Source organism: Ovis canadensis, chromosome 1, assembly GCF_042477335.2.
Source record: "Ovis canadensis isolate MfBH-ARS-UI-01 breed Bighorn chromosome 1, ARS-UI_OviCan_v2, whole genome shotgun sequence".
NCBI lineage: Eukaryota > Metazoa > Chordata > Mammalia > Artiodactyla > Bovidae > Ovis > Ovis canadensis.
Genome location: NC_091245.1, coordinates 106,511,179 through 106,530,736, shown reverse-complemented (window position 1 = coordinate 106,530,736; position 19,558 = coordinate 106,511,179). Strand labels below are relative to the sequence as shown.

Sequence of the window (19,558 nt, the reverse complement as noted above, 5' to 3'; positions counted from 1 at the left end):
CAGATCACACAGCTGATTTCATTTATAAGAGGCAACAATAATACTGAGGAATGAGAAATAAGTGTTTAGCCTAATGGGACCGGAAGTAGAAAATGCAACCAGATTGGTTACTGCCCTGGTATGTGATCCTGGGCCTGTAAGTCGATTTCTTAGGATTCTCCAAACCAGGGTTGGTAGACGATGACGGGCTATCTATTTTCATAAAGTTCTACTGGAGCACAGCCATTTGTTTATGGCAGAGCTAAGCAACTGTAACAGAGATCACTTTGGCTCCTATGTCTAAAATATTTGTTATCTGGTCCCTGAAGGAAAAGTTTGCTAACCCATCAAACAGTAAGATCAATAATAACTACTAAATTTAACTTCTAAGATACTGAGTATTTAAGTGTTTACTAGGTACCCACTCTATATATAACAAAACTGATAGCATGAAGTGAGTTCAATGGCAGGCATTAAATCAGAACAGATACAGACTGATCTGCCTGAGTTATGTTACTAGAGTATCAGATAGGGTTGGGGAAGATGAAGGCTCCAGAATGCTGTCTCAGGTACATTGTCTGACTGTATCTGCTTCCCTTCCTTTGGTTTCAGTTTTCCTGATATATAAAACAATGGCAAACAAATTATAAGCCCTGAAAAAAATCCATATACACATTAGCAACTCACCGGATCGTTCTCAAGAGTGCGGGAAATAGCTCTGGGACTCTCAGTTGGAACCTGGTTATCCAAGTGAGCAACAAGGCACTGGGGTGCCTGGGTCCCTGAGTGCAAAAAACGTCCAGGGTCCAACTATAAAAGAAACAATGTTAGTTTTAAATTATTAGCCTTTTTGTGCTTGCTACAATACTGAGGTTTAAAGCCAGATGTGCAACAGGGGAAAATATTACTAACATGCATTTTAGTTTTATGTAAAACAGAACCTTGTTATTATTTATAATTCTCTAAGTCCAATCATATTATTCATACTCTGAATCTGTTCCAGCTGGTGTTGCTTTGTCTGGGCGCTGTCTCACATGGAAACAATTCCATTAGAGACTGTTCAGGAGTGTAGCTCAGCCATTAACAACTAGACTCAGGAAGCTTCTTTTAATGCTCTTGCCCAAAGTGATGAATGGTGGCCAGTACTGTACAATTCCCAGCTGTCTAGTAATCCTAGTCACCTCAGTTATTAGGGGATTAGTGCCATGTTCCTATTTGTCAGGTATAATTACACTTCCTGCAACAATGTGCTGGCTAGCTCTGCCCTGAAATAAAGAATCTTTCATTAAGGACGAGTAATGAGGGAGTGCGTAAAGCATCCAGCTAAGTGAAAATAAACTGCTCTAAACAGGCAAGTTGGTGAACTGCACATGGAAACCTCAAAACTGGGGGAAGGCTGGGGAAGAGGATGCGATTTCAGGAGATAAATCGAAGAAAAAGCTAACTGGAGAACTCCTAAGCTGAGTTAGGATAACAGGCCTTGTTTATAAGTAAAGAGATGCCAGTTACAAGAGAAAGAAAGGGACTACAATTACAGGGGAAAGCTGAAAGACACTTCAGTGACTTCATTCACTTACCCTGTTTCATTTTGTGCTTGTGAAAGTAGATGAATGCTGGAGACATAAATACAACAAAAAGAGTATGAATCCAGCGGAGTCAGGAGGACAGGGGTGTGAGAGATGGTTATAGTAAGGGAGTTGCTTGCCAGGTCAACAGGCAATATGAAAGCTGCCTGTATTTATAGTCAGTCTCACTAAGCAGCTGCATGAGTGTAGAAAATGTATATTATTTTTATGCTACCTTTTGTAACATTTTTATCCATTTATAAGACCTTTAACTCCGTAACAGCTTTTTAACTAGTATCTTTGAATCTTTCACAGTCTTAAAGATTTGTCCTCCCAAACAGGTTTTACCTTAAGCTAATCAAAAAGTTGGGATGATTATTTATGTTAAAATAAGTCTCAAAGGCCTTAACATGATAATTAAGGCAACTGCTCCAAGTTCAACCTACCTTTCTAGTCCCACCCCTTTATAAAGTCTATACTCTAGCCAGCCAACTATGCTAAAACATGTTATTCACTTTTATGCCTTTACAATTCTGCTCATTCTACTTCAACTTCCCTCTCTCCTTATGTAAATCTTTCTCATCCTTGAAGACTCATCTCAAATGTCACATCCTTTGTGAAGACTTGCCAGACACCTCCAGGCAGAGGCAATTACTGTGCCCTCTCTATTGATGGCACTGTCTGTGTACTGCATGCATTTTTACTCTGCCTGGAACGACATTCATGGTTTTCATTAACTGAGTACCTAAAAATGCTAGGCAACACATATACATATTATTTTTGAGCCGAGAATCCTAGAAGATAGGTAGAGTATTACACTATTTTATTATGAGGGAAGTTTTTATTATGGTTCAGGGAAGTTAGATAATTTTGTCTAATGTCATTGAGTTGGTAGGTATTGAAACCAGAATCCAAATCCAAGTCTGTCTGACTCCAAAATCTTTATCCTTATCATGCTATCTTACATGTAAGTTTGTCTCCCATTTTAGGCCACACACACCTGGAAGAGAAGGGATCAGGTATTGTACATCTTTGTATCTACTTCTCCGAGCACCTAATGCACCACAAATGCTTCATGCTCACGCCCTGGAATAAAAAATCTTTCTCAGAGACGTGATGGGGGAGTACATAAGGCATCAAGCTACGTGAGAGTAAACTGCACTGCACTGCAACCTGGTGAACTGCACACAGAAACCTCCGAACCAGAATCCGCACACATGAGCTGGCCAAAAGGTTCATTCAGGTTTTTCCATAACATCTTACGGGAATTTTTTGGCCAACCACATATAAAGTAATAGGGAAAGGAATACAGTTGCTGCAACTTTGAGGATGCAGAGACAGCAATGTTTATCACATATCTAAATATGCTAATCTCCCAGCCTCCTTTGCAGATAGATTGGGGCCACATTATTAGTTCTGCTAATAAGCTCTAAATGGAAATAACTTCGGTCACTTCTAGCCAGCCTGCTAAGAATGGGTAAAAATTCCCTTTTTTCTTCTGCTGTGGCAAACTTAAATCTACAATGTGAGATCAGTTCAGTTCAGTCACTCAGTCATGTCCGACTGCAATCTCATTAACGTAGCCTGCCAGGCTCTGGAATTTTCCAGGCAAGCATATTGGAGTGGGTTGCCATTTCCTACTCCAGGGGATCTTCCCGACCCAGGGACTGAACCCAGGTCTCCCACATTGAGAACAGATTCTTTACCATCTGAGCCACGAGGGAAGCCCCCATATCTGCTTATAAACCAATTTTTATTTTTTGGCTGCAGCACAGAACATGTGGAATCTTAGTTCCCCGACCAGGGATTGAACCTGTGCCTCCTGCAGTGGAAGTTCAGAGCCCTAACCACTGGACAGCCAGGGAATTCCCTGCCTGCTAATCATTTTGGAAATACAGCAATAGCAGAACAAAGCACAGACACAAAACACAAAAAATATACAAAAACCAATATCATGGGCTGAGTTAAGCCAATGAGAATTCAAGGCCTGTTACCTCAACAGAGCATCTGAACAATGCACCTTACTACTGATAAAATTTTTTCAGTTCTACTTTGCGACCCCATGGACTGTATCCTACCAGGCTCCTCTGTCCATGGGATTTTCCAGGCAATAGTCCTGGAGTGGATTGCCATTTCCTTCTCCAGGGGATCTTCCCAAACCAGGGACTGAACCCTGGTCTCCTGCATTGTAGACAGATGCTTTCCCGTCTCAGCTACCAGGGAAGTCCCTACTGCAGAGAAAGCATGTCTCCAAATAAAGTAGCATTCAAATGGAAAATTATACTCAAAGACCACTAGGTGGTGCCATTTCTACAAGAAACCTATGACATTTTAGTTAAGTGTTTTTTTGCAGCAAATTAAAAGCTAACAAAATGGACTCCTTCCTTTTTAGTGTGATACATGGCATCACCCAGCTAGTCTCTCGTTTCCAGGGCAAACAATCATATGTACAGCTGCCTCTGCACTGTTCCAGAATGGAAATCATGCAGTTCTTGAAAGAGCACCATTCATGAACCCATAAAGGTCCCTCTAACCCCATCTACAGAAAGCATACTATTTTCTCACTGACATTCCTCTGCAGTTTGGACTCAAGACTTTCTTGTCTGCTATTAGCAAGAAGAAATTGTAGCCTTTTAATATAATTAGTTGGGGCCAGAGTCCATCTATTTGTTGATATTTCCTTTCATTTTCATTTTGTTTTATAAAAATGGGTTATTTTACGCACACAGGTTTGTCATGAATCTTGGGGGAAAAGATGACCCCCATGAGAGGAAGGACTCCTTTCTAAGGAAATCTAATCTGCAATTAAATGGTCAGATGGGAGTGACTAAGGCCTTCTGCTCAGTGCTCCTCCTTCAGGATTTAGCTCTTTAGGATTTCCTCTGGACCCTACTAATCCAGTGAGATGCCTTCACCATACTAGGACAAAATCATTTAATCATGATTCTGCTACTGGATTTTGAGGTCTGAAAGGAAAACATGGGCCATAAAATGCAATACAGCAGAGTGGTTAAGGTCATAGCCTTTTAAGTCAGACAGACTCACTACCTAGTCTGGGCTCGACAACTTCACACCATGTTACCTCAGGCAAGTTACTTACCTTTCTAATCCTCAATTTCTGCATCTGTGAAACAAAGATATTGTCTATCTTATGGGTTGATCATGAAGATTAAGAGAAACAAAGCACTTAGTACAGTGTCTGGCACATAATGAATGCCCAACAAACAGAAACCGTTATTAGTGAGATGAGTCATCTTAGAATCCCCAGCATCTGCCTTATGGAATGTGCTGAAAAATTATTTGCTGATTAGATGAGAGAATGAAGTAAAGTAACAGAATTGTCTTTTTTACATATGACTGTTAATCAACTTTCAGAAATTAGCAACTTTTTTTTTCAGTACTTCATTAAGGGATGAGAACTCAACTAGAGAATAATAAAAGTGAATAAAGATAACTTTGCTTAAGCTTATTTATCTACTAAAAAATGTTAATTCTCCTATGACAGGGTAAAATTCCAAGGACAACTATTCTACTAAGACCCATTACTGGATTTTTAGGGCAGTTAGGAGTGATGTGTATGGCAGACAAAAGGAATTGTGAATGCTTTTTTTTGAGTGGTCAGTCAGCTCAAGTTCACCAGAGCATTTTATTCTGGATACAGTCAATTTAGAAAGGAAATCCACCTAAAGACAGTTTGCACAAAGCACTTAGGTCAGTTAGGACTCACCTTATGGACCCTGGAGACAAGCCTTGTCATTCCTTTCAGCATTATCCCTGTGCTTAAAAAAAAAAAAAGTGAAAAGGTAAGCCACAACTGGGAAAAAGATATCTGCACACTGGGTTAGTATCTAGGCTAAAGAATGCCTAGACATGGATTTAAAAATGAACAGAGGAAAAAAAAAAAAATGAACAGAGGACATGAACAGACATTTCACAGAAAAGGGAATACAAATGGCTAGTAAATCCATGAAAAGAGTTTCACCCTGATGACAAATCAGGGAAATAGAAATTAAAACCATGACAAAGAGATTTCCACAATCATCATATGAGAAAAACAAAAAAGACAACAGCAAATGCGAGAGCACTGGGAACACTGGGAACTTTCCTATACTGTCAATGGGGTTATAAATACAAATATCTTAGAAAACAAATTTGAAATTATCTGTAAAGCTGAGAATGTACATGACTATGGCCCAGGTATTCTACTCTGTATTTATTTTAGAAAAACACATATACAGGTACACTGAAAAATATGTATTACAATGTTTATAGTAGTAGAATATGAACAATCAAAAACTGTAAAAAAGCACAAATGTCCACTGATACAACAGAGTATATAAACAGAGATACTGTCATACAATGGAATACCATACAAAAATAAACTGCAGTTACATGTATGGCATAGATGGACCTCAAAACTAATACTGAGGGTGAACTGTAACATATAACATGATATAATTCATATGAAGCTCAAAAACATAAATCCTATTTGGGGAATACACATATATGTCGTAAAACTGAAAGAGAAGGAGCATGATAAACACATATATGGAATAGTATTTACTCTTAGGGAAGAGATAAAGGGACAAGATTGGGGAAGGGCACGGAGATCTAACCAGTCCATCCTAAAGGAGACCAGTCCTGGGTGTTCATTGGAAGGACTGAAGCTGAAGCTCCAATACTTTGGCCACCTCATGGGAAGAGTTGACTCATTGGAAAAGACCCTGATGCTGGGAGGGATTGGGGGCAGGAGGAGAAGGGGACGACAGAGGATGAGATGGTTGGATGGCATCACCAACTCGATGGACATGGGTTTGGGTGGACTCCGGGAGTTGGTGATGGACAAGGAGGCCTGGCGTGCTGTGGTTCATGGGCTCGCAAAGAGTTGGATACAACTGAGCGACGGAACTGACTGACTGACACAAAGAAAATTATAATGATCTACTTCAAATGATGGATAATGAATATATGAGCATTTGCTTTTTTATTTTTACGCCATATGTGTTATGTTTATCCATTTTTGTATGCTGGAAGTATTTAACAGAAAAATCTTAATCATGTGAAGTAAAAAACTGTTTAAAATACTTAAATGTAACTTTCAATATTCACTAGTAGATAATAAAGTTGCACTCATTTATTCAACAGCTACACAGCACCTGTTATATGCCAGGGCCTGTGAATAAGATGGTGAACAAAGCTGTTATGGTCTCTGACCCAAAAGAGCTTATAGTACAGTTCAGAGATGACATAAACTCCTATGAGTTTTATTTCCTTTTAGTTTTCAAGTTTACTTTTTCTCTTTTAGAAACAGTTTATTTTCCATCAACCTCTTTCCATTTTAGCTTGTGGAAGAACAGCTTAAGACTCCTCAGGGGTCGCTCCCTCATCTTCAGGGGCTGAGCAGTGGGAGGGGCACAGCGGTCTTCAGTGGCAGGCTCAGCACTCCAGGCTGCAGCAGGGAACTGCCAAATAGGCACCGACGGCACCTGCATGCCTGCAGACCAGTCTGCCGCCTCAGGTCAAGCAGCAAAGAACTTAGGAGCCGAATGGGTCTAGTAACTGTAAAATTCCTCCTTGGTCACAACCTTCTCAGCTGCTGCCTGCTCTTCTTTTTCAATCTCTTCAGGGTCTCTGTAGAAGTAGAGATCAGCCATGACCTCCCATCGGCGTTCACAGGAGATGGCGCCATGTAGGCGCAGAACTTCCCCAGGTGAGTATCCACCACATCAGACCCACCAAGTCAGCCTTCTTGTTGCATGGGATGACAACGTCCACTCTCTTCTCCTCTCTGCAGAGTCTGTGTTACACAGAGCAATGGTGGGCAGGTGAACGTAAGAGGTCTCTGTGAGCAGCTGTAACCACCAGAAATTGTGGCTCCTGGAAGGCTGCCCGGATCTGGTTAGTGAGGGTCCAGGAGAGAAGCGGCCAGCAATAGGAGCGACTCCAGGAGCAGCAGCAAGCTTCCGCACAGCTTCCTGGAGGATGGGACACTCACATCAGCTGGGCTTTCAATGGCAACAGTCGCACGACCTGCCAACAGAAGCTCCTCCCAGGGTTTTAGATTTATGATGTAGATGCCATCATTTTTCCTTTTGTAGATGTACCGTTTCATTTGGAAGTCAAGAGTGGGTTCCAGCTGCAAGAAATTTAAGGACACCCACCCCCTTCATCTGCAGGACATAAAGGACTCTAGACATTGTGAAAGCTTTCCTTTAAATTAAAATGGGAATCCCGAACATTGCTGTATGGATCTTTCTCTGGGCAGTGTAGAAAAGTAAACTTTTTAGTAAAGATGCCAACGCATGCCTTAATTCAGTCATTCCAAAATGTGTGATGCGCTTCTACATGCCCACATCATACAGAGCATTCAGTGGTGAACAAGACTGGCATGGTCTCTATTGGCCTGCCTCCTGTTCACATGTGGGATTCCAGGCTCCTTTGCTGTGTTTCAAAACCAAAAGTTCTACAGCAGCAGGTTCACAAAATGAGTTTGGTGAAACTACTCATAAAATGCATCAATGTTCTCTGGCCAAAGAAACTTGAGAATGCTATATATTCATTCATTTCTTGAATAATTGCAACATATCTATATCTGTGCATACTCAAAAGCTTTGGGGAAAACTATAGTAAACAGGAGGGGCTTCTGTGGTGGTTCAGTGGTAGAGAACCTGCCTGGCAATGCAGGAGATGTGGTTTGGATTCCTGGGTTGGAAAGGTCCCATGTATAAGGAAATGACAACCCACTCCACTATTCTTGCCTGGAGAATCCCATGGACAGAGGAACCTGGTGAGCTACAGTCCACAAGGCTGCAAAGAGTTGGATATGACTCAGTGACTAAAACAAAACAAAACAAAACAGCAGAATGTTTTTTCCCCTAAGGTGCCCTGGGTCTTCGTTGTGGTGTGCAGGCTTTCTCTGTTTGCAGCCCAAGGGGGTTCTCTTGATGTGGAGCACAGGACTGTGTGGGCTCGACAGCTGCAGCCTGTGCGCTTAGTCGTCCCAAGACCCTAGTTCCTCAACCAAGGATCAAACCTGCATCCTCGGCATCGGAGGGTGGACTCTTAACCTTTGGGTCACCAGGGAAGTCCCCAAAATCTTTTTAATACAAATTTACTTGGTCTTAGAACCCTTGGAACTCCACAAAATACGATTGATTCTCCTGGGTGTGAGTGGAAGGGTTGCTGCTGTGGAATAAGCATATGCCCAGCCTGAGGATGAATTCTGCTGGCCGCAGGCAGAGTCGTGGAAGCCTCTGCTCCCCCTTCTCCTTAGCGCTGCCTTCAGTGCTTCCATCACCGCTCACCACCACGACCACCAGCACATGCTACCTAGTCCAACTGTGCAGGAAAGAACTCAAAGAGCAAGGCTAACACTGGGATCCTGCTGGCAAGGTTGCCCCTTAGCTGGTGTCTCTGAAATTCGATTTGGGGAGAGTTCCCATCACTCCCAGAATGGGTAAGAGTGACTCACTGTGCCTAAACTATTTACCCAAACAACATGGTTTATGTGAAGCACTTGCTTTCCTTCTGGAATATGGAATTTTAGTCCATGCTAGGCAGCAAATGAATACATGACCTGCCCCAGTTAAAAACCCTGGGCACTGAGACTGTTGATAGTTTCCCTGGGTGGCAACATTTAATTTATTGTCGACTTTTTGCTGAAGGAATCAAGCGTGTCTTACACAATTCTACGGGGAAAGGAAAGGACTCCTGGAAATTTATACCTGGTTTCCTCCAGATTTTGCCCAATGTGCCTTTTTTCCTGTACTGATTTTGCTCTGTGTCTTTTTGCTGTAATAAGTCATAGCTGTAAGTACAACTATATGCTGACCTCTGAGTTCTAAGGAATCACAGAACTTGGGGGGTACTTCTGGCAACCACCAACACAACAACCCAGTGCCCAAAACCACCCAGCGTCGATTTCCACCTGATACAATCATCACCTGGCATCCAACACCATCTCTGACCAGCTCAATTTTCTTAACTTCAGTTCTCATTCCATTCCTATTTCAATTACCTCAACTCCCTGCCTCCATCTGTGACAACCAACCTCCATACCAATTCTAACCCTCCATGTCAGCTGATTTCCAACCCTAAGCCCTCCACCCAACCTCAGCTTTTCCAATTCCCAAACTACTTATGACCCAGTGCCACTCCAACAGTATCTAGCCTACTCAGTCTTGCTCCCTGTATCTTCTCAATGTGCCCTGGTACCACCACTAATGTGAGACATCTGTGGGCAGCAGCTCTGCAGGGAGGTCGGGTCCTACGAAGAGTGGTGACATAATCCTGAGGGTAGTACTTTCTCCATGTATGCCTGCGGTCACTGAGGCCATTACTCTGGCTATGTTTTAGGAATTATGGGAAATGCTGGTCAGGAAAATGTGACCAGCTCTCCATTTTGTACCCAGTCATCTTGTATTTTACCAGCCTCCATCCTTGAACTTCTCCAATCCATCCTTTCCACTGAAGTCTTGCTCTTAAAACCCTTCACTATTTTTCTACTGCTTTTAAAGGTAAAGGACACACACACACACGGCTTATATGAGAATGAGAGAAGATATTTTAAGGAAAAAAGGAAGGTGAATCTCAAAAGTATAATCTCAAAGCAGACAATCCAGACTAAACCACACTTTCCAAGTCCTATAAAATACCTTTAAATAAAAACAAACAAACAAACAAAAATCAAGTTGACAGGCTGACTGAAAGCAGAAAGAATAGAATATGTGCTCATTCTGCATTCCAGTTCAGTTCAGACATTCGTTTGTGTCTGACTCTTTGCGACTCCCTAGACTGCAGCACACCAGGCTTCGCTGTCCATCACCAACTCCCAGAGCTTGCTCAAACTCATGTCTGTCGAGTTGGTGATGCCATCCAACCATCTCATCCTCTTTCATCCCGATTGATTTCCTGTAAGATTGACTGGTTGGATCTCCTTGCAGTCCAAGGGACTCTCAAGAGTCTTCTCCAACACCACAGTTCAAAAGCATCAATTCTTCGGTGCTCAGCTTTCTTTATAGTCCAACTCCCACATCCATACATGACCACTGGAAAAACCATAGCCTTGACTAGATGGACCTTTGTCGGCAAGGTAATGTCTCTGCTTTTTAATATGCTCTCTAGCTTGGTCATACCTTTTCTTCCAAACAGCAAGTGTCTTTTAATTTCATGGCTGCAGTTACCATCTGCAGTGATTCTGGAGCTCAAGAAAATAAAGTCTCTCACTGTTTCCACTGTTTTCCCATCTATTTCCCATGAAGGGATGGGGCCAGATGCCATGATCTTCATTTTTTGAATGTTGAGTTTTAAGCCAACTATTTCACTTTCCTCTTTCACTTCTAACAATATGCTCTTTAGTTCCTCTTCGCTTTCTGCCGTAAGGGTGATGTCATCTGTATATCTGAGGTTATTGATACTTCTCCTGGCAATCTTGATTTCAGCTTGTGCTTTATCCAGCCCAGCATTTCACATGATGTACTGGCATACAAGTTAAATAAGCAGCGTGACAATACACAGCCTTAACATACTCCTTTCCCAATTTGGAACCGGCCCGTTGTTCCATGTCCTGTTCTAACTGTTGCTTCTTGACCTGCATACAGGTTTCCCAGGAGGCAGGTATGGTGCTGTGGTATTCCCATCTCTTTAAGAATTTTCCACAGTTTGTTGTGATCCACACAGTCAAAGGCTTTAGTGTAGTCAATGAATAAGAAATAGATATTTTTCTGCAATTCTCTTGCTTTTTCTCTTTGATCTCTGGTTCTTCTGCCTTTTCTAAATCCAGCTTGAATATCTGGAAATTCTTGGTTCACATATTTCTGAAGCCAACCTTGGAGAATTTTGAGCATTACTTTGCTAGCAAGTGCTGCCGCTGCTGCTGCTAAGTCACTTCAGTCGTGTCCGACTCTGTGTGACCCCACAGATGGCAGCCCACCAGGCTCTCCCGTTCCTGGGATTCTCCAGGCAAGAACACTGGAGTGGGTTGCCATTTCCTTCTCCAATGCATGAAAGTGAAAAGTGAAAGGGAAGTTGCTCAGTCGTGTCCGACTCTTTGCAACCCCATAGATGGCAGCCCACTAGGCTCCTCCATCCATGGGACTTTCCAGGCAAGAGTACTGGAGTGGGTTGCCATTGCCTTCTCCATGCGAGATGACTGCAATTGTGCAGTAGTTTGAACATCCTTTGGCATTGCCCTTCTGTGGGACTGGAATGAAAATTGACCTTTTTCAGTCCTGTGGCTACTGCTGAGTTTTCCAAATTTGCTGGCATATTGATTGCGGCACTTTAACAGCCTTTAGGATTTGAATTAGGTCAGCTGGAATTCCATCACCTCCACTAGCTTTGTTCATAGTGATGCTTCCTAAGGCCCACTTGACTTCACATTCCAGGATGTCTGGCTCTAGAGATCACACCATGGTGGTTATCTGGGTCATTGAGATCTTTTTTTTTTTTTTATATAGTTCTTCTGTGTATTCTTGCTACCTCTACTTAATATCTTCTGCTTCTGTTAGATCCATACCGTATCTGTCCTTTATTGTGCCCATCTTTGCATGAAATGTTCCTTTGTTATCTCTAATTTTCTTGAAGAGGTCTTTCCCATTCTATGGCTTTCCTCTATTTCTTTGTACTGATTACTTATTAAGGCCTTCTTATCTCTCCTTGCTATTCTTTGAAACTCTGCATTCAAATGGGTATATCTCTCCTTTTCTCCTTTGCTTTTAGCTTCTCTTCTTTTCTCAGCTATTTGTAAGGCCTCCTCAGACAACTATTTTGCCTTTTTGCATTTCTTTCTCTTGGGGATGGTTTTGATCACTGCTTCCTATGCAATGTTACAAACCTCTGTCCAAAGTTCTTCAGGCACTCTATCAGATCTAATCCGTTGAATCTATATTCCAAGATTTATACAAATCAGGGCACTTAAAAAAAAAAAAAAAGGCTCAAAGCCACTAATACTATGAAAAAATTGAGTAAAGATTTCTCCTTTCAGTTTTTTCATATTCTTTGAGTGCTGATTTGCAGTACACAAGTTAATCACATTGTTATTGGAAAGCAGATAAAGGATCGGTTTCCTCATGGCATATGATGGAAAGAGTTACGGAGATGAAGGGTGTGGCGGCTGCACAATAATGTGAAAGTAAAATAGGATGGAACTGTACACTTAAAAATGGTTATGATGAAAATAAATGGTCACAATGGTAAATTTTACTTTATATACATTTTACCACAATAAAAAGTAGGAAAAAAAACAACCCCGTAAGAAGACTGAAGGTTAAAATTAAAGATAAATAATTACCGCAAGTTTTCTAGGAAGTAAAGATGATGGAAAAATTTCTCAATGATATCATATTAATATCTAATATTGCTCCACTGCCATCATTCTGAGACTCTACCCATGGTCTATTTCTACTATTCTAAGGCGCAAGAGTCCTCCTTCCAACCCCAGTCATTCTTTTTTTAAGGTGCGGATAAAACAAATAAATCCCAGAGATAAATAATTCCAGAGTCTTTAAACCACTTGGAGCTTTTTCAGGTATACTTGGAAGGAACGTTTACTCACTACTGTATTGAAGAAAGTTCTGTCACTCTTCTGATGAAACTTTTTCGATAGTGTTAGGACTCTCTTTTTAAAAAAAGTATTCTCACATAGGCCAAATGTATACTGAAAATGAAATCAGAAAAAGCCTGTACCAAACTTACAAAGCTATCCCAAAGATTATGTACTAACACTTCAGTGGTCACAAAAATAATTTTTTAAATTAAGCATTTACCATTGCGACATTCGTAGATTCACATGCAGTTGAAATAAGTAACACATGTTCCACGTATCCTTGTGGCTCAGATGGTAAAGAATCTGCCTGCAATCCGGTAGACCCAGGTTCGATCACTGGATCAGGAAGATCCCCTGGAGAAAGGAATGGCAACCCACTCCAATATTCTTGCCTGGGAAATCCCATGGACAGAAGAGCCTTGCAGGCTACAGTCCAGGAGGTCCCAAAGAGTCAGACTGGACTGAGCATCTAACACAACAACAATGTATCCTTTACCCAGTTTCTTCCAATGGTAACGTCTTACAAAACTATAGTACAATATAGTACCAAGATACTGACATTAACAGTCAAAACACAAAACTTTGCCATCACTTTAAGGATCCCTCAGGTAGCCCTTTTATAGCCTTCTGCACTCCCCTTTCACAACCTTCCCATTCCTTAACCATGACAACAACTAATCTGTTTCGTTTCTATAATTTTGTCCTTTCGAGAATGTTACATAAATGAAATCATACTATATGCAACCTTTTACTATCAGCTTTTTCCAGTCACCATAATTTTCTGGAGATTCATCTGGACTGTGTGTTACACGTATCAATAGTTTCTTCTTCTATTTTAAAAACTTTTTTTTGGCCATGCTACACAGCTTGTAGGATCTTGTGCAGCATTTGGTATCTTAACTCCCTGACCAGGGATCAAACTCATGCCCCAACAGTTTGTTCTTTTAATCCTGAGTACTATTCCATGGTATGAATGTTTATTCATAAACTGTTTATTCATCCACTGAAGGTCCAGGTTTTGGCTATTACGAATAAATAAACTGCAATTAAACATTTGTTTACAGGTTTTTGTGTAAAGAGAATCATAAATTCTTAAGGTTAAGGTGATCTACTTCATACAGAGCTCATTCAGAACTGAATTAATACACAATGATCTCACTATCAGTTTCTCTTTTTTTCCAGGAACAGGCACTGTATTGAGCAATTTATAGGCACTGTCTGACAACACAGTCCTATGAAGCAGATACTATTAAGCACACATGAAAACAAGGATGGATAGCCTAACTTGCCTGAAAGTATACAGCCTAGAAGTGACAGCTCTGCCATTCAAATCCATGTGTGATCTGCGTTCTTTCCCATTAGCCACTGCACATACTGTGTTGTCAATTATCAAGTGCCTGAACATTTCCACTGATGGGGAATGCAGTAAGCAGTCCATATGGTTTTCAGCTTTTATGGAAAGTTCTTTCACAATCTGAGGTAAAACGTCTCTTTGTAGCTTTCCATCCACTATCCCAGTCTTTCTATTTGGTTTTACAAGCCACCTTTCACACAATAAATCGCAGGTAGTTATGTCCCCTATCTACCTTTTCCTGGGTAAATGTTTTCAGTTTCTCAAAGCAATCATCACACAAGGCCTTTACATTCCTCACCACTACTCTTCAGCTATCACCTACTGTTTCTAGATTTTATATTTTCAAGAGTAACTACTTTGTTATTCTGTAACACCATTGTTTCATTGAGAACACAGCTCGCCAATATCATCAGTTCTTTCTTTTTTAAATAAATATTCCTAAGTCCTAGTATTAGTCACTCAGTCATGTCCAACTCTTTCTGACCCTCAGGACTGTAGCCTGCCAGGTTCCTCTGTCCGTGGGATTTTCTAGGCAAGCATACTGGCGAGGGTTGCCATTTCCTTCTCCAGGGGATCTTCCTGACCCAGGGATTGAAACTGGGTCTCCTGCACTGCAGGCAGATTCTTTACCATCTGAGCGACCAGTGGTTATAAAACAAATATTATTATCTAGCAAAATCCCAGCAGCCTTTTTAATGGAAATTGTCAAGCTGTTCTCAAAATTCATAAACCAGGCTCCCCTGTCTCTGGGATTCTCTAGGCAAGAACACTGGAGTGGGTTGCCATTTCCTTTTCCAATGCATGAAAGTGAAAAGTGAAAGTGACGTCGCTCAGTCATGTCCGAGTCTTAGCGATCCCATGGACTGCAGCCCACCAGGCTCCTCCGTCCATGGGATTTTCCAGGCAGGAGTGCTGGAGTGGGGTGCCAGTGCCTTCTCAACACCACTAGGAAAATACAAATCAGAAACACAACGTGACATAGGACTTCCCTGGTCCAGTGGTTAAAAATCCACCTTGCAATGCAGGGAGCATGGGTTCTATCCCTGGTCAGGGCACTAAAATCCTACATGGCTCGGAGTAATTAAGCCTGTGCGCCACTACTCGAGAGTCCATGTGCTACAACAAAAGATCCCATGTGACTAAGAACCAATGCAGCCAAATAAATTTTGTTGTTGTTCAGTGACTCAGTTGTGTCGGACTCTTTGCAACCCCTGTAGCACGCCAGGCTACCCTGTCCTTCACTATCTCCCGGAATCTGCTCAAATTCATGTCCCTTGAGCTGATGATGCCATGCAAACATCTCATCCTCTGTTGCCCCTTCTCATCCTGCCCTCAATCTTTCCTAGCATCAGACTCTTTTCCAAAGAGTCAGTTCTTCGCATCAGATGGCCAAAATATTGGCGCTTCAGCATCAGTCCTTCCAGTGAATATCAGGGCTGACTTCCTTTAGGATTGACTGGTTTGATCTCCTTGCAGTTCAAGGGACTCTCAAGAGTCTTCTCCAGCACCGTGTTTCAAAAGCATCAATTCTTCAGTGCTCAGCCTTCTTTATGGTCCAACTCTCATATCCATACGTGACTACTGGAGAAACCGTAGCTTTGACTATATGGACCTTTGTTGACAAAGTAATGTCTGCTGTTTAATACACTGTCTAGGTTGTCATAGCTTTTTTTCCAAGGAGCAAGCGTCTTTTAACTTTAAATAAATTAATTTAAAAAAATACAATGTGATACCACTTCATACTCACAAAGATAGCTAAAATCAAAAAGAACAGACAATAGCAAGCATTGAGGAGGATGCAGAAAAACCAGAATCCTCATACATTGCTGCTAGGATTGTAAAATGGCTCCATCACTTTGGCAAACTGTTAGTCATTTCCTCAAAAGTTTTAACATGGATTTACCAAATGACCTAGCAACCCTTCCCCTAGTTATATACCCAAGAGAAATGAAAACATTTGCACACGTTACCATTTGTGTGGAAATGCTCACAGCTGCATCATTCCTAATAGCCAAAATCTAGAAACAATCCAAATGTCCATTAACTGATAAACAGATGTGGTACAGTCATTCAGTGGAACATTATTCAGTAAATAAAAAGCAATGAAGCTCTGATACATGTTACAACATGGATGAAACTTTAAACAAAAGGAATGAAGTCTGTCACGAAAGATCACATGTAGTGTACTTCTAATGATATGAAATGTTCACAACAGGCAAATCTACTGAGACAAAAAATTTGATTACTGGTTGCCAGAGCTGGGAGGGGAGAATGGAGACTGACTACTGATGGTACTTTTGGGGTAATAAAAATGTTCTAAAATTAGATAGCAATGTTTATGCAACTTTGTGAATATACTAAAAACTGACTGAACTGTACACTTTAAAGACACTGAGTTTAACTGTACATGAATTATAGTATGTCAACCTCAATAAAGCTGTTATTAAAAAATATTGTTTTAGCCATATTAAAATAACCAAAACGGAAGCTAAGATCCAGTGATTACTATATGCCAGACAATGCAGTAATATATAGTATATGCTTTATGTTATTTTAGCATCACAGCAGCCTCTGAAGCATTTTATCAGTTGGTGCTGCTGAACAAAGTGAAAGAAAGTGAAAGTGAAGTCGCTCAGTCGTGTCCGACTCTTTGCGACCCCGTGGACTGTAGCCTACCGGGCTCCTCTGCCCATGGGATTCTTCAGGCAAGAGTACTAGAGTGGGTTGCCATTTCCTTCTCCAGGAGATCTTCCCAACCCAGGGATTGAACCCAGGTCTCCCACATTGCAGGCAGATGCTTTACCATCTGAGCCACCAGGGAAGACTGCTGCTGAACAAACTACCCCAAAACTCAGTGGTTTAAAACAATAACTATTATCACTCAGACGTCTATAGCTACAAGCTGGTTACTTCCCTTGCTCTGGACCAGATCTGGCTATCTTTGAAGTATTTTCTCATGCATCTTAGGTTAGTCTCAACTAGGATGACTGATTCTACTGTACGCCGTCTCTCAGCTTCTTTGCAGAGTGGCCTGGACTTGTCACAGCAGTAGCAAAGGTCCAAGAGAACTAAAACACTTAAGATCCCTTCAAATCTGGCTCAGACCAGTAAAGACTGTTGTATTCTATTGCAGACCATGATAGGCCAACTAGACCAGGGTTGGGGAGATCCCCTGAAGTAGGAAATGGCACCCCACTCCCATATTCTTGCCTGGAAAATTCCATGGGCAGAAGAACCTGCCAGGCTACAGTTGATAGGACTGCAAAGAGTCGGACTCGACTGAGTGCACACGGACAGTTGTGTAAGTCACAGGTACGGTGTCCTGTGTTTTTACAGTCCGTGGGGCCACAAAGAGTCGGACACGACTGAGCAACTGAGCACGCGTATGTAGTCCAGGTTGGGTTCAAATGGTAGGAAGGAGACTTTACCACTTTACGGGAGGATCTGTGAAGTTAGACCACGGGGTCGCAAAGAGTCGGACACAACGGAATGACTTTCATTTTCACTTTTGCTGCAAAATTATAATTTTTCTAACAAGTGGAAACCACTGTACTGTTAAAAAATGGAGAGGCTTGGATCTAAACATGGTTATTGGAATTGAGAGTAAATATTCCTCATCACTATACCATTTTTCTTCCTAGGTAGCCTCAACACTTTATTTGTGCAGCTATTTGTTGATTTTGACCTTAGTTAAGAATAACTGGACTTCCCTGGTGGCTCGGACAGCAAAGCGTCTCTCTACAATGTGGAAGACCTGGGTTCGATCCCTGGGTCAGGAAGATTCCCTGGAGAAGGAAATGGCAACCCACTCCAGTACTCTTGCCTAGAAAATCCCATGGATGGAGGAGCCTTGGGTCCATGGGGTCGCAAAGAGTTGGACACAACTGAGTGACTTCACTTCCACTTTCTAAGAATAACTGAATTGTTAAAATTCAATTGTTTGTTTTGAAACTTTTTTGTCAATATTATCTATATTAATAAAAGTTTTTGAAATTTCACAATTTAAAAAATTTAGTTATAAAGTTAATCAATGAGAACTAAAAGTTGTTTTGTAGTTGTTTAGTCACTAAGTCATGTCTGACTCGTTTGTAACCCTGGACAGTAGTCTGCCAAGGCTCCTCTGTCCATGGGATTTCCCAGGCAAGAATACTGGAGTGGGTTGCCCTTTCCTTCTCCAGGGGATCTTCCTGACCTGTGTCTCCTGCTTGGCAGGCAGATTCTGTACCACTAACCACCTGGGAAGCCCAAAATTGTTTTGATAAAATTCCAAACCAGAAATTATTGAATAGAGTTGCAGTTTTCATATCAGTTTCAGCATCAGATGAAATTTGACTTTATTTTGTATGCATAATATAAGAAATCTTGAGTCATACAGGTAGTTGCAAGGGATAAACATTTGTAATAGTTTTTTAATTTTCATTTTTAAAAACTTTGGGCCAAAAGAACAGCAAAGATAGTAGAAAGAGTTTCCTACACCCTTCATCCAACTTCATCCATCCTAATCTTAACATCTTACATGCCCATAGCACAATTATCAAAATTAAGAAATTAATATTGCTACAATATTATTAACTAAACCGTGGACTTTATTTGGATTTTGCAAACTTTTTTGATAATGTGGATCCTCCATATGGAGATCTGAATGTTTTTCTGAAATCTATCATCAACATATTACCTATCCTTTAAAAACTGTGTGAAAATTATAAATTTGAAAAATATATCCTCAGCTATTTCATTTAAGTAACAATTTAATACAATACAGTTTTTTACAGAATTTTGAGGCATAGCCTAGATCACTGGATTCCAATGTTGGCTGCACATTAGAATCACCTGCGTATAATTAAAACTCTGCTATTCAGATTGCATCTCAGCCCAATCAAACCACAATGTCTATTAGTGAGATTCAGACATAGGTATTTCATAGGTACTAGAGTAACCTCACTGATTTCAATGTGTAGCTAAGAGTGAGAACCACTGCATAGATGTCAATGGTTAAGGGAAATTCAACCCATTTAAGAACAGGTAGTCTCTGGGTATGGTTATGTAACCAATTCAGCATTCAGGACGTATTTCTCCAAAAAGCCATGAGATTATCAAATATCTTATATTAATGAA

The 19,558-nt window shown here is 41.1% G+C and overlaps 1 protein-coding gene and 1 pseudogene across 16 annotated transcripts in view; both read right to left on the bottom strand.

The window, feature by feature from the left end:
• The window catches only part of DAP3 (death associated protein 3), a 40,602-nt gene that overhangs the window by 11,967 nt on the left and 9,077 nt on the right, over positions 1–19,558 (bottom strand). For 9 of the 16 annotated variants that reach the window (XM_069544022.1, XM_069544041.1, XM_069544106.1 and 6 more), the window contains exons 2-3: positions 5,272–5,323; positions 667–789 (exon numbers count right to left, since the gene is read on the bottom strand). In XM_069544022.1, the coding sequence (XP_069400123.1) occupies positions 667–789; positions 5,272–5,323 (175 nt within the window). Of the gene's footprint in view, positions 1–666; positions 790–4,644; positions 4,669–5,271; positions 5,324–19,558 lie in introns of all 16 variants that reach the window. The other 7 variants (XM_069544016.1, XM_069544030.1, XM_069544099.1 and 4 more) reach the window with 1 other exon arrangement.
• Positions 6,807–7,822, bottom strand: LOC138415547 (small ribosomal subunit protein uS2 pseudogene; annotated as a pseudogene).